The sequence below is a fragment of the Labeo rohita genome, chromosome 7, assembly GCF_022985175.1.
Source record: "Labeo rohita strain BAU-BD-2019 chromosome 7, IGBB_LRoh.1.0, whole genome shotgun sequence".
Taxonomy (NCBI): Eukaryota; Metazoa; Chordata; class Actinopteri; order Cypriniformes; family Cyprinidae; genus Labeo; species Labeo rohita.
Genome location: NC_066875.1, coordinates 9,504,714 through 9,523,328, shown reverse-complemented (window position 1 = coordinate 9,523,328; position 18,615 = coordinate 9,504,714). Strand labels below are relative to the sequence as shown.

The window sequence follows — 18,615 nt, the reverse complement described above, 5'->3', positions numbered from 1 at the left end:
AACCAAACCGAATGTCCCCAGAGTGTGTATATGAAGTTTAATCTCAAAATATCTGACAGATCATTTTTTATAGCTTGTTAAAATTGCCACTTTTAGGGTATAGGCTAAAACATGCCATTTTGTGTTCGTCCCTTTAAATGCAAATGAGCTGGTGCTCTCTGCCCCCTTTTCAGAAGAGGGTGGAGCTCTAAGATTATATGTTTGAACCGGAATCGGTTTAAAAGTCAGTCATCTGATTGTACTGTGCATAATAAATGCATGTTTATGAACAGACGGGGAGCATGGCGCAATTGAAAATAGCGACATAGCTGGTCCCGTGGTGCCTTCACGTGCCATCACCAACTTTGTAAGTCCCACTTGTGATTAGGAACTCGACAAATTAAAGCGGTCAGCTTCACATTGCTTTTATATGCAATTTTTAACTACCACATTCCTATTTACGATCATTCTGGTAGCATGTAAAGGCAGCATCAGTGACAACAGACAATGGTAGCTTGAGCAACATTAGCCTTACAGAGTGCCAAGAAGCATTTTTAGGAAGGCATTTTGGTAAACAAACGCGTGATACTGACTTTGTCTGGAGCTGACATTCACGCACAGTGTTGGTATTGATCCCTCTTTCAGAATCAACCTTTGTGAAAATCCAGCGTTGAACTGACCCTCGTTTGTGAGGCAGTCCGGTGTAAAATCATTGGTACAAACTAGGGCTGACCCCTAATAGTAAACTAACCGTTAGTCAACAAAAAAAAGCTTGGCTGGCAAAAATGTTATTATTCACTTATTCGCAGAAAAAAAAAAAAAACATAGGAAGTATATCAAAGACGAGCAGTCCGTGATGGACAGATCTTTAACGGCTGGTCTATGTGGTTATATAGTACACCGGGCAGGACATCCAAATGCTCATCTATCATTCATCGACCTCTGGCTTATCATCTGAAATATCTAAGTAGTAGCAACGTTACATGGGCGCTCAAACTAACGTTAACCTAGAAAAATGTGCGCTATTCAAGTGTCTGTGCGGAGTGTGGAAGTTGAATAGTAGTGCGCTCGCTGCATGACAGATGGAGGCGCCAATGCAGTCACTTGCTCTTAAAATAATCCGTAATTTTTGGTCATACAGATAAAAGTAATACATCTTTTGAATCTGTAAAGATTTTACGTTTATTTGTGTGTACTGACAATAACAATGAAACGTTGTGCTTTTGTAAAATAATGAAAGTAAACCGGATGCACTTTCTGCTGTTTTGGTCTCTGTGAACTTAAGCACGAAACTTTAAAACTCTGTGTATACTTGCCTTCCGGACATTAAAAAAAAATGTCTATAGAGAGTGAAATGTCTACTTTCAAATGAACCAATTCAGATAGAAAACAAATATTTATTGACTTCGTTTCTTAAGCCAAAAACAAAGAAAGCAATGGTTTGTCAATAAATTATTAAATCGTTAATGCAGTCTCCTTGCCTTTTTTGCCCTGACACATTGATAATTATTATATCTGTCGGTGGCAAGCTTTTTTGTACGCTTGAGCACTCATTAGGCTATGTAGGCAATTAAAGGCTTGTTGTTATGATTTATATGGTTTATTAATAAACGTGCGACCAATGGTCGACTAATGACTAAAACAAATGACTGCTAGTTAACCAAAAAAATCTTTAGTTGAGGGCAGCCCTAAAAGTTATTGAGAAGAATTCAGTTATTGTGCTTTACTGGTTGGTTATTGCTGTCACTTCCATATACTCAAGTACTCCTCAGCAACATTTAGGCATCATTTCAAGTACACACAGCATCAAATCTGAGTATACTGGCTTTTACTGAATGTTAACATCAATATCTTATTTTGAGCTTTATTTATTGAGCACCACTTAAAGTTTAACATTACTTCCTGACAGAAATTGCTTTGAGAATGTTAACATAGTGGGGATGTTGTGTCTAACTCAGTCTCTAGTCGATTCTTAGGCGACTTTGTTTTCTCGTTGCTTGTGGTTTGTTCTTAAAGGTGAGGTCATAGGCAAAGCTCAGGGGCCTGGAACTGAGCAAAATATTTGGGCTACATAAATCTTAGCAGTAAAATAAATGACTTCATAAAATCTATCATCATCTTGTGAAACTGCGTTTTCTTTTTCCCATTCGCTAAGCCATGGTTTTCAGTAAGTGAAGGTCTGTCGAATGCTAATGAAGAACCTGCAATTCAGCCAGCTTTGGCTCCATTGGAAGCCTGCTAGTGTTTCATTTTGCTTATACGTTTTCAGCGGGAGCCTGATTCAGTGACTCTTTTTAAACGAGGCCAATCAATGCATTACAACGACGGTTTTTACCCCTGCGGGCTGCTGCCCAGCTGTTCCTGGAAGTTTTGTGCTGCTGCCTCTGAGAGGAACATTACCTGTTCAGTATGCGTTAAGGCGAGCGTTTACCATCAGCTTGATTGACACAGTGGCAGCCTGTGAAGCGGTAATAGCTGGACATGAATTTTCTTGTGGCTGAGACATAAATTATGTAAAAACACTAGTGGCAGTGTTGGACAGTGCTGTATAATTAATTTGCGCTTCAACTTGACACCAGTTGTGTTTGTGTGTGAAGGAGTATGTTTAAATATTAATCACTGCAGAGCTCTCCTACCGGAGAGAGCAGCTCTGCCTGTCATAAATACAAATAACTGCATTTCAAAAGTTTCCGTTTGTCTGAAATGGTGTGGGCATGCTGTGGGTTCTGCATTTTCTTGAGCCACATGATTAGCATTTACAACAAAACTCAAAAATTAGGATAAATTAGGAAAAAGTAGGGTCATGTTTACCATTGTAATGGGAATTGTGTGCGTGAGCTAAATATTTCCCCATGTCAAAAGAAAGCTGTTTAGTTTAAAGGGACTTCTGTTGTGAGCAGTTCTTCATACATTGCAATACTGTTGACGGTAAACAATGGACATGAAATTTTGCAGATATGTGACCACATATTTGCATAAAAATGTCTTTTAAATCGGATAATCACATATTACCGAAGTAAATAATGAAGTTAAAGGGTTACTTCACCCCAAAATGAAAATTTTGTCATTAATCACTTACCCCCATGTTGTTCCAAACCCGTAAAAGCTTTGTTCATCTTCGGAACACAAATTAAGATATTTTGGATGCATTCTGACAGCTCTCTGACCCTCCCATAGACAGCAATCTAATTAACACAATCAATGTCCAGAAACGTAGCAAGGAGATAGGAAAAAAAAATCCATGTGACATCAGGGGTTCAACCGTAATTTTATGAAGTTATGAGAATAGTTTTTGTAGGCAAAGAAAACAAAATGAATGACTTTATTCAACAATTCGATTAATGACAAAATTTTCATTTTGGGGTGGAGTAACCCTTTAAACAGTTCCCTTTCTTTTTGTTTTCAGTTTATATGCTAGCTCATCTTAAAGTGCCCCTGTTATGCCATTTTGGATATTGCCTTTAATGCAATGTGTAATGTAGCTGTATGTAAATTAGGGATGCATGATATTGGATTTTTGCCGATATCCGATATGCTGATATTTTTCGACTAGTTTTGGCCGATAACGTATGCTGATACCGATATATTTCTTTTGTTTGGAAACAAATTATTTTTAATTTTGGTTAGTTTCTAACAAGAACTAATTTGTTAGAATTAAATAATCAAAAATTCTTTTAAATAACAAAAAGTTCTTCATAATGATAGTACATTGAAGCTTTGAAAATAATTATAATAATGATTAAAAACTATAATAATAATATATAATAATAAACTATATATCAATTGCTGCATTTTTTTTTTTTTCTTTCAGAAAAATGCAGTGTTAACTTAACATTTTATTTTAAGATTTAACATTTGTAGATGGTCTAAAGCAAAAGAGTCAAAGAAATCTTTCATAGCTCATAATTTGTTTAAACTGAACGGGCATTAGGACCTGGGGGAAGCTGCTGCTGCTGCTGCTGCCACTGCGCATGGCATTACTGTTTACTCCAACACACACCAAACACATCATTTTGTATGTGCATTCACATATTAAATGCAGTGATCCAAAGCAGTGAATATAATCATCATTCAGGCGAAACTTTGCTTCAAGAATGAGCCACACTGCTGACGTGATCTAATCACTAGCACACTTTGAACATATGTGAGTTTTTCCTCTTATCGGCAAGACATATTGACATAATTTTTCATATTGGGCTGATGCCGATATTTACATTTAAAGCCATTATTGGCTGATTCTGCTATTGATCCAAGATATTGTGCATCCCTGATGTAAATGCAAACGATCTGCAAAGTTGTAAAGCCTAAAGTTCGTGATGAATAAAGTTGACTCTGTACAGCCTAAACGAGCCATTAGTAATTCTAATCCCACTTGTTCTACGTTGGCCAATCACGAACAACTTGACCTGCTCTCTAACACGTAATTTTGAACAAATTCTTTGAGAATCATTGAAACGCCAATTTTCACCTAAAATTCAGGTCAAGTTACAGGGGGGCAAAAATTACTTCAGAAAGATGTCAGCATCATTATCTTATTTTTACACAGAGATTGGTAGTTTTATTAGTAAAATCTGTTGAGTTTAGCAATCTTTGTTGCATTATGTGCCAATAGTGACCATTCAAAAATGGGAAAACAGCACTTTTCAAGTTTTTCACCAAAGTTTGCATGCCTGTAAATCAAAAAATATTACAGATATCTTAATGCTGTTTTAGATATTGGGTCTTAACAACCTTTCCTTTTGGCATGTTTATTTTTAATGCCCTATGGGATTGGAAATGGTGCCTCATTGAGATTCCCCATCTCTGGGACTGAACAATGTAGGGCCTTGAAAATTCCAGAGGAAAAGTTAATGAAGAACCATAAGCTAAAATCATATTGCGATATCTCTAATACTTCTTGAGTTACAGGCACGCAAACTTTGGAAAAAGAATATTTATGGCACTCAAACTGGTATTTTCAGTGCAGTTGTCTTGAGAAAAAAGAAATGAGATACATCTCTAGTTTTAACAGTTTGTTCTTCAGACATTCCTCTTTAAAAGAAAAGAAGTCTCATATTTTTGCAAACTCACACACATTTGGTTTTTGACCACTGAATGTGTGGAAATTTTAATGATTTACTCCTGGAGCCATATTGAAATTCCAATATCTCTGGAACCGAACCACATAGGGCATTAAGAATAAAGATGCCAAAAGGAAAGTTTGTTAAGATCCAATATCTAAAAGGGCATTAAAATATCTTTAATACTTTTTGAGTTACAGGCATGCAAACTTTGGAGAAAAGCTTAAAATGCTGTTTCCCCATGTTTGAATGGTCACCATTGGCACATAATGCAACAAAAATGACAGATTTTACTAATAGAACTACCAATAAACTCCTCTGTGTAAAAATAACATTGTGATGCTGCCGTCTTTCTAAAGACATTTTTACCCCCCTGTAACTTGACTATGAATTTCAGATGAAAATTGCCATTTTGACATCCCTCTACAAAATAGTGGATTACTCTGTAAATATTCATCCGTGACATTTAATATTTTGGCTTTCATCACTATACACATGTATCTTTCTTCAGAAAAATATTAGCAAAATCAAAAATTTGAACCAGGGAAGTTTTTGAAAAATTTGATTGATTTGACACAAAATTACCCATTAGGAAATGGCATAGTATGGGCACTTTTATGTTAATTGGTTATGAAGAGCTCTTTTGCGATTTAGCTAAAAAAAAAATATAGCATGTGATAGCATTGCATATATACATCCATAAGATGTAAGTTATGCTGAAGAAAATGCATCTTAAATAAATTAAACAAAATGCATCTGACAGTAGGGCAAGCACTTAATATAAAGCAAGTCTCCACTTCCAGAACAACAATTTACAAATAATTTACTCACCCCCTTGTCATCCAAGATGTTCATGTCTATCTGTCTTAAGTTGTAAAGAAATTGTTTTTTGAGAAAAGCATTTCAGGATTTTTCCCCATATGATGGACTTCATTGGTGCCCCAATTTTGAACTTCCAAAATGCAGTTTAAATGCAGCTTCAAAGGGCTCTAAATGATCCCAGCTGAGGAAGAAGGGTCTTATCTAGCAAAAAAAATGACAGATTTTTTCGAAAAAAATAAAAATGTGTATACTTTTTAAGCACAAAAGCTTGTGTAGCACAGGCTCTGGGATGCACGTCCAAGATGCTACGAGTTAGTGATGGGTCGTTCTTGAACGATTCGTTCATTTTGAACGAATCTTTAATGTGACTTGAGAAGAATGAGTCATCTCGGGGAGTGATTCATTCAGTCGCACATACGCAACATCCTATTAGGTTCTGTACTGGAATTAGTTCACCTGTTTCGAGTCTTCAGGTTTTTCGAGTCGTTCGTTCATCTTATGGGGCTGTCACGTGATGAACGAATGACATGAACCCAAAGATTTGAGAGATGAACTAATGTATGTTCCGCTACGTTTGACCTTTCAACGTGATTCAATAGTACGTAGCGTCGTGAACGCACATCCCAGAGCCTGTGCTACACAAGCTTTTGTGCTTAAAAAGTATACAAATATTTACTTTCCGAAAAATAAATAAATAAATAAATAAATAAATGACAGATCGTTTTGCTAGATAAGACCCTTCTTCCTTGGCTGGGATCATTTAGAGCCCTTTGAAGCTACATTTAAACTACTTTTGGAAGTTCAAAATCGGGGCACCAATGAAGTCCATTTATATGGAGAAAAATCCTGATTTCTTTACGATTGTAGGCAGAAAGACATGAACATCTTGGATGACAAGGGGGTGAGTAAATTATTTGTGAATTGTTGTTCTGGAAGTGGACTTCTCCTTGAAGACTTTTCCAGCAGCAGCTCATGCTGTATCCTTAGTTATTTTCCAGATGTGTTTGCAGCATCAAAGTTTATCAATATAAATGATAATGTCCCATTCTAGGGGGAAAACTCAGTTTGAAATTACATTTTGCACACAGAGAAGTTCTACACATGGTTACAACAACACTGTATTATAGAAAGACTCATACTAAAAAAAAATTATTCAGATAGGTGTACTGTTACACCTCTATTATGTATGATATGTGTTTTTTTTCTGGAACATTATTTATTTTCTACCAATGTTCATATTATTTTTGTATTTTCCATACAATGATGGTATATAGTGAACATGTTCCAAAAAAGACAAAAAAAAGCACCATTTAAGTCACTAATAATTTCTGCCTCTGTGAACAGTGAATTTTGGTCCGTTCGTCGCACAAAGTTAGTGGATAGAGAGAATATATCTACTTTTATTGTGCTTTTCGAGCTTGACAACCTGTGGTTGACAACGGTCTTAAAATTCACCGCAAAAATGTTTGCTATCAGTTGACAAGCTGACAGTTTTGACTAACATTTTCATTAATAACGGTATCAGCCAATTAATCAGTCTGTCAAGTATGTCTATCAGATTTTTTGAGGTATATTAGCAGTAAGAGTTCAGAGCCCTGTTCGTTCTAGTATTTCACGGTTTATTCACTGTTAGCCGTCACGAAGCTGGAATGCTGCTCAGGCATTTTTCTCACTTCAGCTCCCAGATGGTCTTTGGCTTGCAGGGGTTTACAGGCTTTTTTTCCTTGTTTTGTTTTTTGAAAAGGCTGCTGAGCTTTTTATTTTCCGTTGAGAGTTGGTCTTATGCTAGTGGAGTACATTTAAAAATGTTGAAATAGAGCATGAAAGCAGCGATCCTGACAGCCTGCCTTTTTCTCTATTCCCTTTTTCTTTTTAAGGACCTCTTCCTTAGTGCTTCTCCTGTATCAGGGCGTCTGTGCCAATGAAGCCTTTTTATTTGGCCGAGATTGAGTGCAGCCAAGCGGGCCGGCCCTATTACCACTGCGCCACAGTGCAGGAGATTGCCTGCCTCGGCCATCTAATTGCGGACATCAGCTGAAAGGCTGTTGCTCTGCAGTGGTGAGCAGACAGCCAGTCTCAGATTCATTGCTCCATTGGCTAGTTAAAGCACCAGGCTGTCTTTGTTTGGGGACATGGGGAGGCTTGTAGGCTATGGTGTGCTCTGTCTGCTCACTAATCTTATAATGTTCCCTGGCAAGGGCTGCTCACCCTTTGCTGCCCTCCTCTGCACTGGACAATATGAATCTCTCATCACGGTGCTTATAGCTGGGACACACTGGCAGGATCCCAGCCTAGAGGAAAAAAATAAAGTCTTTCCACTTATCTGGCACCCTGTCAGCGGATAGTTGTGGCTGCACACACATTTTGCACTCTGCTGGTTGAGTGTTTTGGAATACATGCGGACATGGTGTGAGCTGTCTAAAATGCTCTTCGGTGAAGGGCTTTTGCGTCATGTTTTCCGTATTAGCGGAAGAGTTTTTTGTGGGTTAAATACAATTTAAGCTCAGTTGACAGCATTTGTGGCATGATGTCAGTTGCCACAAGAAGGTATTATCAACTCATTCCTAAATTTTTAGAAACAGAGAAAATGTGTGTACAATATTACTCTTACAGTGGAAGCTTAGCAGGCAATCTTCCGGAACCGAAAATCATAAAAATATGCTGTCACACTGTTTTGAATAAATAACCATAACATTTAAATCAACAAATCAATTTAAAACAGAAACTAAAATTCTGTCATTATTTATTCACTTTTGGTTGTACTAGTCACTTTTTTCCATGCAATAAAAATAGGGGCTTTCGCACCGCATAGTTCTAGGAACTCGCCAACATGGTGGTTCCTAGAGAACCAATTTCTCCCTCGGGCCGTTTTCCTGGTTGCATTTGCACCGGCAGCAGGAACTCTGAAGCGGCCAACAGCGAAGTCTTTATTCATGGCATTTACAAATGTCAACAACCAGTAAATAGAAGGCATCATGAACACAGATGTTTTTGTTCTCTGTCATGGGTTTTGTAATAATGGAGATGGATTGTAAACGCACAATTTACGCAACGGAAAAATGTGCACAATTTAAGCATGAAAATCTGACCAAGGGTCAGTTTTACTAACAGCTTGCACCAGCGCAAAACGTAGGGTAGGGTAGACCGGGGACAGTTGGTACAGGGGTATATTTGAAACACCTTAGAGGTAATTGGATGCCCATTTTCCACAAGTTGATATAAATCTTTATGGTCTTAATGAAAAGTTTAGAATATGCTTTGTTTAAAATTTCTTAATGGTGGTGTAAAAATCACCTTCCAAATTCATTCTGTTCTGGTCGATGTTGCTTTAAATGTTAATGAGCTCTGCTCGCCCCGCCCCTCTCTTCTCTGTGGAATGATGAGCCTGTTTACTTTAGCTGCATTTAGCCACGAAACTGGCTAACTAGCACGTTATTAGGAAAGGCGATTGCAAAGATTCATTAAAAAAAAACATTATACTCGCTTCTGCTGTAGGTGAAGCTGGATCACAGATGAATTACGCGAACATAGACGGATATATGTAGATCGGGAGGCGCATTCCCTTCACAAACAAACATAATCCACTGCATCTTCAGCGGCTCACAACTCTACAGTTCATGGAAATAATGAGAAGAATAACAACATGCAGTATACAGTAAAACTGTTTGCACTATAAACCAGTGTGTTCATAATTAAGGGTGTATTTACACTTGTAGTTCGGTTCGTTTGGTTCATTTGGCCCGGACCAAGAAAGAAAATGATACATTTGGTCTCACTGGCATTTTTGAAAGTTAACCTAGAGATGCCAAACCTAAAGGCATAGTGATATGTTCACAACCTGATTGGTCGGTTTAAATGATGTATATTTCGTGACGGGACTTACCGAACACCCCAAACAAAAGGAAAAGGTGTGTTTGAATTAAAGCGGTGCTTTATGATCAGTCTGCTTATTGCTGATTTAAATCGAATACCCCTAATGCCGTCTGCTGGACTAAGCGTGCTCATTGTTCCGTGTGTATGATTTTATTTTCACCATCTGCGAACTCACAAAGAGCTCATAAAAGTCACTTTATCTCCTCGTTGCTCAGTGTTTGCCCTCTGCTCAATCTGTTTTGGGTACTTGTTCCCTTCATGAAATCATGTCGCGTCTTGTCATTTGTTTTTGGTTTTTGGTCCGTGTTGTGTTCATGTTTCATTCGAACTGCACCAGAGTTCATTTGGAAGCAGTCCGAGACCCATCTTTTTAGTGGTTTTGGTTTGCTTGTTTGGTGCGCACCAGGGTTTGGATGGCAGTGTTCACCCTTACTCAAATAAACTGCACTAGCAGAGCAGTCACACCAGAGTTCATTTTAATCGAACCAAACATGGCAAGTGTGAACACACTCTAAGATAACACATTAAAATAATATGGTAAAACACTCCAATTTGCAATATCAGGCAGCAAAGCAAACTGTTTTATACAGCTAAAAATAGCTGGATGCAGATGAGCCTGGAAGCCAGACCCGTAAAATGTACAAATGGCCGTGCCATATTTTTGCAGCTCTTAGGGCAAAAATAAGGTACAACTGTTTTAGACCCTAAATTGAAGTAGGAGCTAATTTAGTTCCCCAAAAACTGAGTTCCTACAACCAAATACGTTCTTAGTTCCTGCAGTGCAAACGCGCCAAAAAACGCATACTTCCGCCAGTAGTTCTAGATGTGAAATCCCCTATTGAATGTTGAATGGAGCTTTCAGGCTTCGAAAAAAAAAAGGGGGGATTGTGAAAATAGCCCACCTGCATGTTCCCAGTCTTCTGAAGCTTGTCAGTAGCTTTGTGTGATGAACAAACTGAAATTAAAGACCTTATTCTGAGACAATTTTCCAGTCCAGTGAGCTGTTAATTGCTGCATCCGGATCATCTACTCAGTGAGTTGAGAAACTTGAGAAATAGATTTGGCAGATTGGTAAATAAATCAGTGAAACCAATTAAATTAAATTTATAATTTTGCAGTCAACTCAAAACATGAACGTCATGAATGCTCCAAGTAAAGCAGGGGCAGATGTGGAGACTTTCAGTGAATAACCACTTGAAATGTTGATCTCTTCCTCACACAAAACTATTATATAGGATCAGAAGGCTAATATTGACTTATAATAATAATAATAATAATAATAATAATAATAATAATAATAATAATAATAATATAGCACACAGACTTATGGAATGGCTACGGTTGGTCAATAATACCATAATTCCTTGAACGTTTTGTAATTGCAAATATAAACACTGTCACAGCAGACAGTCCTGCCACAAACTAATGGCATTGGCAGTCTCCACACATAAAAATTAAAACTGCATAACCACAAGTTCATTCCCCTAAAACAGTGAACTTAAAAGCTCAAAACAATTCACAAAACAAAAATACAAGCTTTACATTTGTTAAACCTAGACTTCAAAAATGGAAACTACAAACCGTTGAACAGAACAAGCAGTCATTGCTTTCTAATGAGCGGCAAGCTACATATGCATTCAATAGAGTTTAAGTTATATTTAACCCATAATATTACTTCAATGACTGATGTTCAGATTGTATCTTATCTGCGTGATACGACTAAAGCTTTTGAATGCAAGCCCTTATTCAGTGGATGGATATGAATGTGACATGCCTTTTCAATTAGTCAGGTATTGAAACTGTCACGCGGGGGAGGGGAGAGCCGGCCAGTGCAGTTCAGCAGCATTAAATCCTAATTAGCCATGGAAGGATGAAAGGGAAACGTTTTTAAGTTCATTCTTTGATCAAGACTATTAGATTCTGAACATTAGCCATATATATCCCTTCCATTGTGTCTATAGGCTTCTTCTTGTTAAGGCAGTTGGCTTGAATTTGAGATTAGTTGCTTTGTCAAACAAAGCACCTCCTCTCTTGCTTTTATTCTCTGTTTAATTTGAGATACATATAGAGGCTTTATGAAGGTTGTCTTACAAATAAGAACACTGAGGCAGAGCATTCAAGGAAGCTATTAAGGAATAGTGCTGTTAGTCTTTTGTTCAGTAATCCTCCCACCGGCCCATCATGCAATCTGTCATCCTTTTAAATGAGTCTTAGCCCACACACTTAATCTTTGCACTCTGCAGTTATTTCTTCCATTAAAATTCTTTCAAAAACATGTTTTTGTGAGACTCTTCAACATGAAATCAAAATCGAAGCTGTTTACTTTTTAAATGCATGTTTCAGGTTTCATTGTGCACAATTTATCAGTGCACATTTCTCCAAAGGAAACAAGAAATTATCTCTATAAATCACTCCTCCTCTGAAATGACTTGCTTTATGTCACAATAACGTTACATATCATGATATAATTTTTGTAGTTTGTAGTTTTCAAAAACGAATGAAATGTATTACAAAAAAAATATGCAGTGCTGTAAGTTTGAATGTAAAGTAGTGATCAGGAACAATTAAATAATCAAATCTAAAAACAAAACACTGCATGATATCCACTGTATGATTTGCATTTAATTACATTACATTAAGTTTACAGATCCTTGGTAAAGCTTGTATGCATTTGGCCAATCAGCGTACACTTACGTAGTTCCTATTCACCTTATACTTCAACGCAGAAGTAAGTCTTCTGGTTTATTGGCTGCTATAGAGAAATAACGAGAAGAATAATGACGTAAAGTGATTTTCTGTATTTCTTTTGTTTGTAATTACAATTAATGACACAGACAGCAACAGGTATATTAGGCAGCTTTCACTTTATGATTGAATGCAAATATCCCATGTATTGATACATCTTTCTTTCCTAACTGTTAAATTCTCTAATGAGTTTTTTGACTGATTTGGATTTTTTTTTTTTTTTTTTTTTGGCCGATGCTGACAGGGCAAGGTCTGTGAGTTCTCTTTTGCAGCTTATTGTGCTTAACCATTTTTAACATCAAGCATGCCCCACATTTATTTGCATTGCTTAGTATAAAAAAATATATATAGCAAAATGTGATAGACACTTTATATTAATGCCATGTTATATTTCAGTGGTTCTCAGCCGATTTCAACATGAAAAAAAATATTGCCATTTATATTCCCTCATGAATGTACCATTTGTGATTTAAACAAAATATCCAGTAAGTAAATTGGGTTTCATGTTGAATTTTAAATGCTCTCTGATGGTGTTGGATGCAGTTTTGGAGACAAAATATTGTGAACTGCAAAAAGCTAAAGTTAGGTCAAAGTTATCCCTTGAGGAAAGCAGCTATATGGTAAATTAGCTTGTCCTATTAAAACTACTTCATATGTGACCCTGGACCGTAAAACCAAGGGTCAGTTTTTTTTTAGAAATTGAAATTTTTACATCACTGAATAAATAAGCTTTCCATTGATTTATGGTTTGTAAGGATATGACAATATCTGGTCAACTATTTAAATATCTGGCATCTGAGGGTGCAAAAAAGTGTGTTTTAAATGGTAATTATTAGAAATAGTCTGCCAGTAGTGTGTGTTCTAATTAGTTTTAATACATGATTTAACAAACAAAGAAACAAAGAATCTCAAAAAGAGGCACAGCATTAAATTGTAATGCGAGACAGTTGCTGCTAATCAATGAAATAGCTTTGCTTCTGAGAAGCTGCATGATTACAAAAACAGCAACAGTACAACTCACTAATGAGAAATGTAGTTAAACAAACAGCTTTGCTATTTGTAGAGACACTAGTTATCCACAATGATCAGTGTATCATTTATTGAATTTTCAAATGTAAGATTTGTATCTTGGCGTTGGAGTCTAGATGGAAATTTTCCAACCACAATGCCAGGAACCAGGTTCAAAAATACTGACACCTATTTATGATAGCTATCACTGTTGTCTTTGTTTCTGCACACCAACTACTGCTGCTTCTGATGTTGTAGCTGTAGTATTTTATGTGTTCAGTTATTCAAAGTATTGTTATATTTCTGCTATGGCTGTCTATATATTTGTTTTACCCAGTGGTTTTAAAGTCCACTTCCAGATCATCAATTTACAAATCATTTACTCACCCCCTTGTCATCCAAGATGTTCATGTCTTTCTGTCTTCAGTTGTAAAGAAAGTATGGTTTTTGAGGAAAGCATTTCAGAAGTTTTCTTCATATAATGGACTTCAATTGTGCCCCCCTATTTTGAACTTCCAAAATGTAGTTTAAATGCAGCTTCAGAGGGCTGTAATTTAGAGCCTCTAAACGATCCCAGCCGAGGAAGAAGGGTCTTATCTAGCGAAATGATCTGTCCTTTTTTTCGGAAAATAACATTTTTTATACTTTTTAAGCACAAAAGCTCATGTAGCTCTAGCGCTGGGATGCGCGTCCATGACGCTACCTACTGTTGAATAACGTCGAAAGGACACGCGGAACGTAGGCGGAACTACAGACCCAGTGTTTACAAAGCGAACGCAAAGGAAGTGCAAGTAAATCAAACGCTGTTTACAAACAAAAAGATACAACGATGTCGGACGATTCTGAAGTTGTAGGAGAAAATGAGATGGAGTTTTTGAGCCGGATTACACAGACGATGAATTTAGACATGATTCGTAGCGTAGGGAACGCGCATCCCAGAGCTAGTGCTACACAAGCTTTTGTGCTTAAAAAGTATAAAAATTTTTATTTTTTGAAAAAAAAAAAATAAAAATAAATAAAATAAAAAAAAAAGACAGATCATTTCGCTAGATAAGACCCTTCTTCCTCTGCTGGGATCGTTTAGAGCCCTTTGAAGCTGCATTTAAAATGCATTTTGGAAGTTCAAAATCGGGGCACCAATGAAGTCCATTATATAGAGAAAAAATCTGAAATGGGTTCCTGAAAAGCCATAATTTCTTTACGACTGAAGACAGAAAGACATGAATGATAAGGGATGATAAGGGGGTGAGTAAATTAATTTGTTGTTCTGGAAGTGGAGTTTTCCTTTTTTTTTTTTTTTTTTTTTTTTTTTTTTTTAGTCAAAATATGCCCATGTTGGCATATGGATAATGTTGAAGTAGAGTTTTAGTAGACAAATGTCCTTTGACATGAACAACAAATATACCTTTTGATGCAATATTACTATACCTTTTGACAACAAATATTACCTTTTATACCTCATTTTATTCGTCACACTTTTTGAGGGATGAAGGGTTATTAAAATTTTTTTTGGCCACTTACACCTAAAAAAGTCAGATATTTTTTCTCATATTTTATACATTTGAAATGTTGAATGTAAGGTATTTACTTCTACATTTTAACCATTAACCTTATATACTTTAATGTTAGAGTTGGAACAAAAATGCTCAAGGTACTTGTCAGCCTCTCATCAGCTGATCTTGAAGCGACATTTCCCAACAAGCGTTTCAATCAGATATGTGGGCGTATCACAACACAAGTGTAAGTAAATCTAGCAGTGGCTGAATTTATCCATATCTCCTGCGAGACAACTCAAGTATGCATAGGGACCTCATATCTGCAGCACTCTTAAAAGCCCTGATTGTGTCAAGCTCTCTTTGCTGCTTTTAGTGTGGGGGTAGGGGGTGGGGGTAGGAAATAGTGTTGTGAAAAGCTCGTGCTTCTTGAATGCAGTGATACAATCATACGACTCTCTGATGGTCGGGAGGAAATAAGATGACCTGTGCCTTCCCCCGACAGATTAGATAGATGTCACCTTTCTTATGAAAGTGCCAGTCAATTTCGCCTCTCCTGTGTGCTGCCTATCAATTACGGGGAAGAGAAGCCTTTCAAAGCCGCCGTGCTTTTCTGTGCGTGGTAACCAAGTGACTGAACACAGCTCATTGTTTCCTCTCTCTCTTTTCAGTATCCCCAGATCAGCGAGGAGTCGACTTCTCCATTTGTCTTCATTTGCTCCAACCCCCAGGAGTTGGTGGTGAAATTTCCCATGAAAGGGAAACACAAGATTTGTAAGTCCTGCCTGCCTCTTTTCTTGTGCTGGCTCTAGTTGTTCACCCTTTCTACACTCTCAAATGCACATTTAAACATATGCAGTAAACCTAGTGAGCAGCCTACAGGGGTAGCAATTTTAAGCATCATATAGGCCACTACACACACAAAGGTATGCAACTTCATTGTACTCTCAATAAGATACTTCTGAACCAAAATCGGAGGCAATATCAGTGCGGAGGTCATTAGATGCTTTATTATTTTATGATGTTTAGTTATATCCAATTATATTATACAACAGGGGTCGGCAACCTTTTGGGCATGAAGTGCCATTTTTAATTTTTCTGGTTGAACACTGTGCCAATAGCGTCCCCCCATTGTTTTTTTGAAATGCATGTTGTATTTATACAGTACATAAGCATTTTTAAATGTTCAGATTAGGGCTGTCAAATGATTAATCACGATATTATGTAATTATTATGTGTATATAAATACACATAAATTAATGTGTATGTATGTTATTTATATGTACAAAATATTTTTATTTATATATAATATAAATTATGTAAAAATATAATAAATGCATATACTTGTAAATATTTCTTAAATATACACATGAATGTGTTTGTATTTATATATACATAATATTTACACACAATACACACATATTAGGCAAACTCAAACTTTTATTTTGTATGCGATTAATCACGATTAATCGTTTGACAGCCATAAAAATATATATTTGATTATAGGGGTGGGGGAAAAATGGATTCACATATGAATTGCGATTCAGCCTTCTAGTGATTCGCATCGATTCACAAATTTCAAGAATTGATTTTTCTAGTTAATAATAATAATAATAATAATAATAATAACATGATGTTGGGACAAAACAGCAACAGCAATGGAGGAGAAAAACAAATACATCCTTTCCCATTTTCAGCGAGGGCAAGTGTTTGGAAAAATATTGTATTAATTGCTGATCTCTTGTTATTTATGGGAAGTAAGGATGTGCCTGAGTAGTGAATCCGTATTCAGAAAGGTACAGAAAATTAACAACACATGGTTAGCTGCTTGCTAGCGGTTGTCTGTTACATGGTATAAAATTATATATTATATAAACATTATATAAAATTTTACTTAACACATAAAGAGTAAGAAGAGATGATTGATTTGATGATGGCAAATCTTTTGCAGATCCTGAGCACCACTGTCAAACATCTAATATTGTAAAATGTGTGGTAATTACTGCCGCTCCGTAATATACACAGAGTACGTGTGATCGCAAATCTCGAAAGTGACAGTAAAAAGGGAGCATATTAATACCGGCTCTCTAGTGCCCACAATTTATATACATTATAATTACCCATCAATATAATTGCAAAAGAAAGCAATGAAATATATTTTTTTCCACCCATCTGGTATTTATTTCCTTTAGGGGTCCGTAGTTACAAGGCCAGTGCTATCTCACAACCAATTTGTACATATTTTACAAGGTGGCTAATTCGTACAAATTTGTACAATCTCATACAATTTTGTACGATTTTTGTGACAGTTAAGTTTAAGGGCGGGGTTAGGTGTGGGCCATCGTACCAATTTGCCACATTGTAAAATACGTACGCTTTTTCACAAATCGATTGAATTTCTTTGAGTGACATCATACAAATTCATACTAATTATCCACCTTGTCAAAAATTTACGAATTGCCATGAGTTCAGGTTGGACAAGGCCTATTGTAGACTAAAACTGTTTAATGGCCATTCTATATTAATGCGCTGCTTTAGGAGAAGTTCACTTCCAGAATAAAAATGTACAGATAATTTACTCACCCCCTTGTCATCCAAAATGTTCATGTCTTTCTTTCTTCAGTCAATAAGAAGTTATGTTTCTTGAGGAAAACATTTCAGGAATTTTCTCCATATAGTGGACTTCAGTGGTGCCCCCAAGTTTGATCTTCCAAAATGCAGTCTAAATGCAGCTTTATAGGGCTATAAACGATCCCAGCTGAGGAAGAAGGGTATTACCTAGTGAAACAATCGGTCATTTTCGAAAACAAATTGGCAATTTATATACTTTTTAATCTTAAATGCTTGTCTCGTCTTTGTGATGCGCATGCATAGTCCGTGTAAACCGGGTCAGTACAGTTAGGGTATGTCGAAAAATCTTGTTTTCTTCTTCAACAGCAAAATCATCCTACATCACTGTTTTACCAATTTTTTTTTTGTTGTTGTAAAAAGCGTTTGATCTGTGCATGTTCACTTTGTAAACACTGGGTCGGTACTTCTGCAGCGATGTAGGACGATTTTGAAGTTGGGGAAGAAAACAAGATTTTTCGGAGTTTTTCAACATACCCTAACTGTCTTGACAGTTCACGCAGATTAGACAAAGCGAGCATTTGAGGTTAAAAAGTATATAAATTGTCAATTTGTTTTGAAAATGACCAATCGTTTTGCTAGATAAGACCCTTCTTCCTTGGCTGGGATCGTTTAGAGCCATTTGAAGCTGCATTTAAACTCCATTTTGGAAGCTCAAACTTGGGGGGACCATTGAAGTGCATTATATGGAGATAATTCATGAATTTTTTTCCTCAAGAAACACAATTTTTTATCGACTGAAGAAAGAAAGACATGAACATCTTGGATGACAAGGGGGTGAGTAAATTATCTGTACATTTTTGTTCTGGAAGTGAACTTCTCCTTTAATTGATGCACACACACATCCGCACACAGAGATCTGAGATCGCGCTGCACAAACACAGAAACATTCAGGAACTCAGAACCTTGTTGTCATTGCTTCCCTGCGACTTTGTTAATCGATGCTAAATGGCTACATTTTTATATTTCTTAGCAACGAGGGGGGTAAAATTGCTGTTTGTGAAGTA

The 18,615-nt window shown here is 36.6% G+C and overlaps 1 protein-coding gene across 1 annotated transcript in view; it reads left to right on the top strand.

The window, feature by feature from the left end:
• trip4 (thyroid hormone receptor interactor 4) overlaps window positions 1–18,615 on the top strand; it is a 91,661-nt gene that overhangs the window by 27,328 nt on the left and 45,718 nt on the right. Inside the window, exon 12 of the mRNA XM_051113887.1 lies at window positions 15,652–15,754. Coding sequence (XP_050969844.1) covers window positions 15,652–15,754 — 103 coding nt within the window. The remainder of the gene's footprint in view (window positions 1–15,651; window positions 15,755–18,615) is intronic.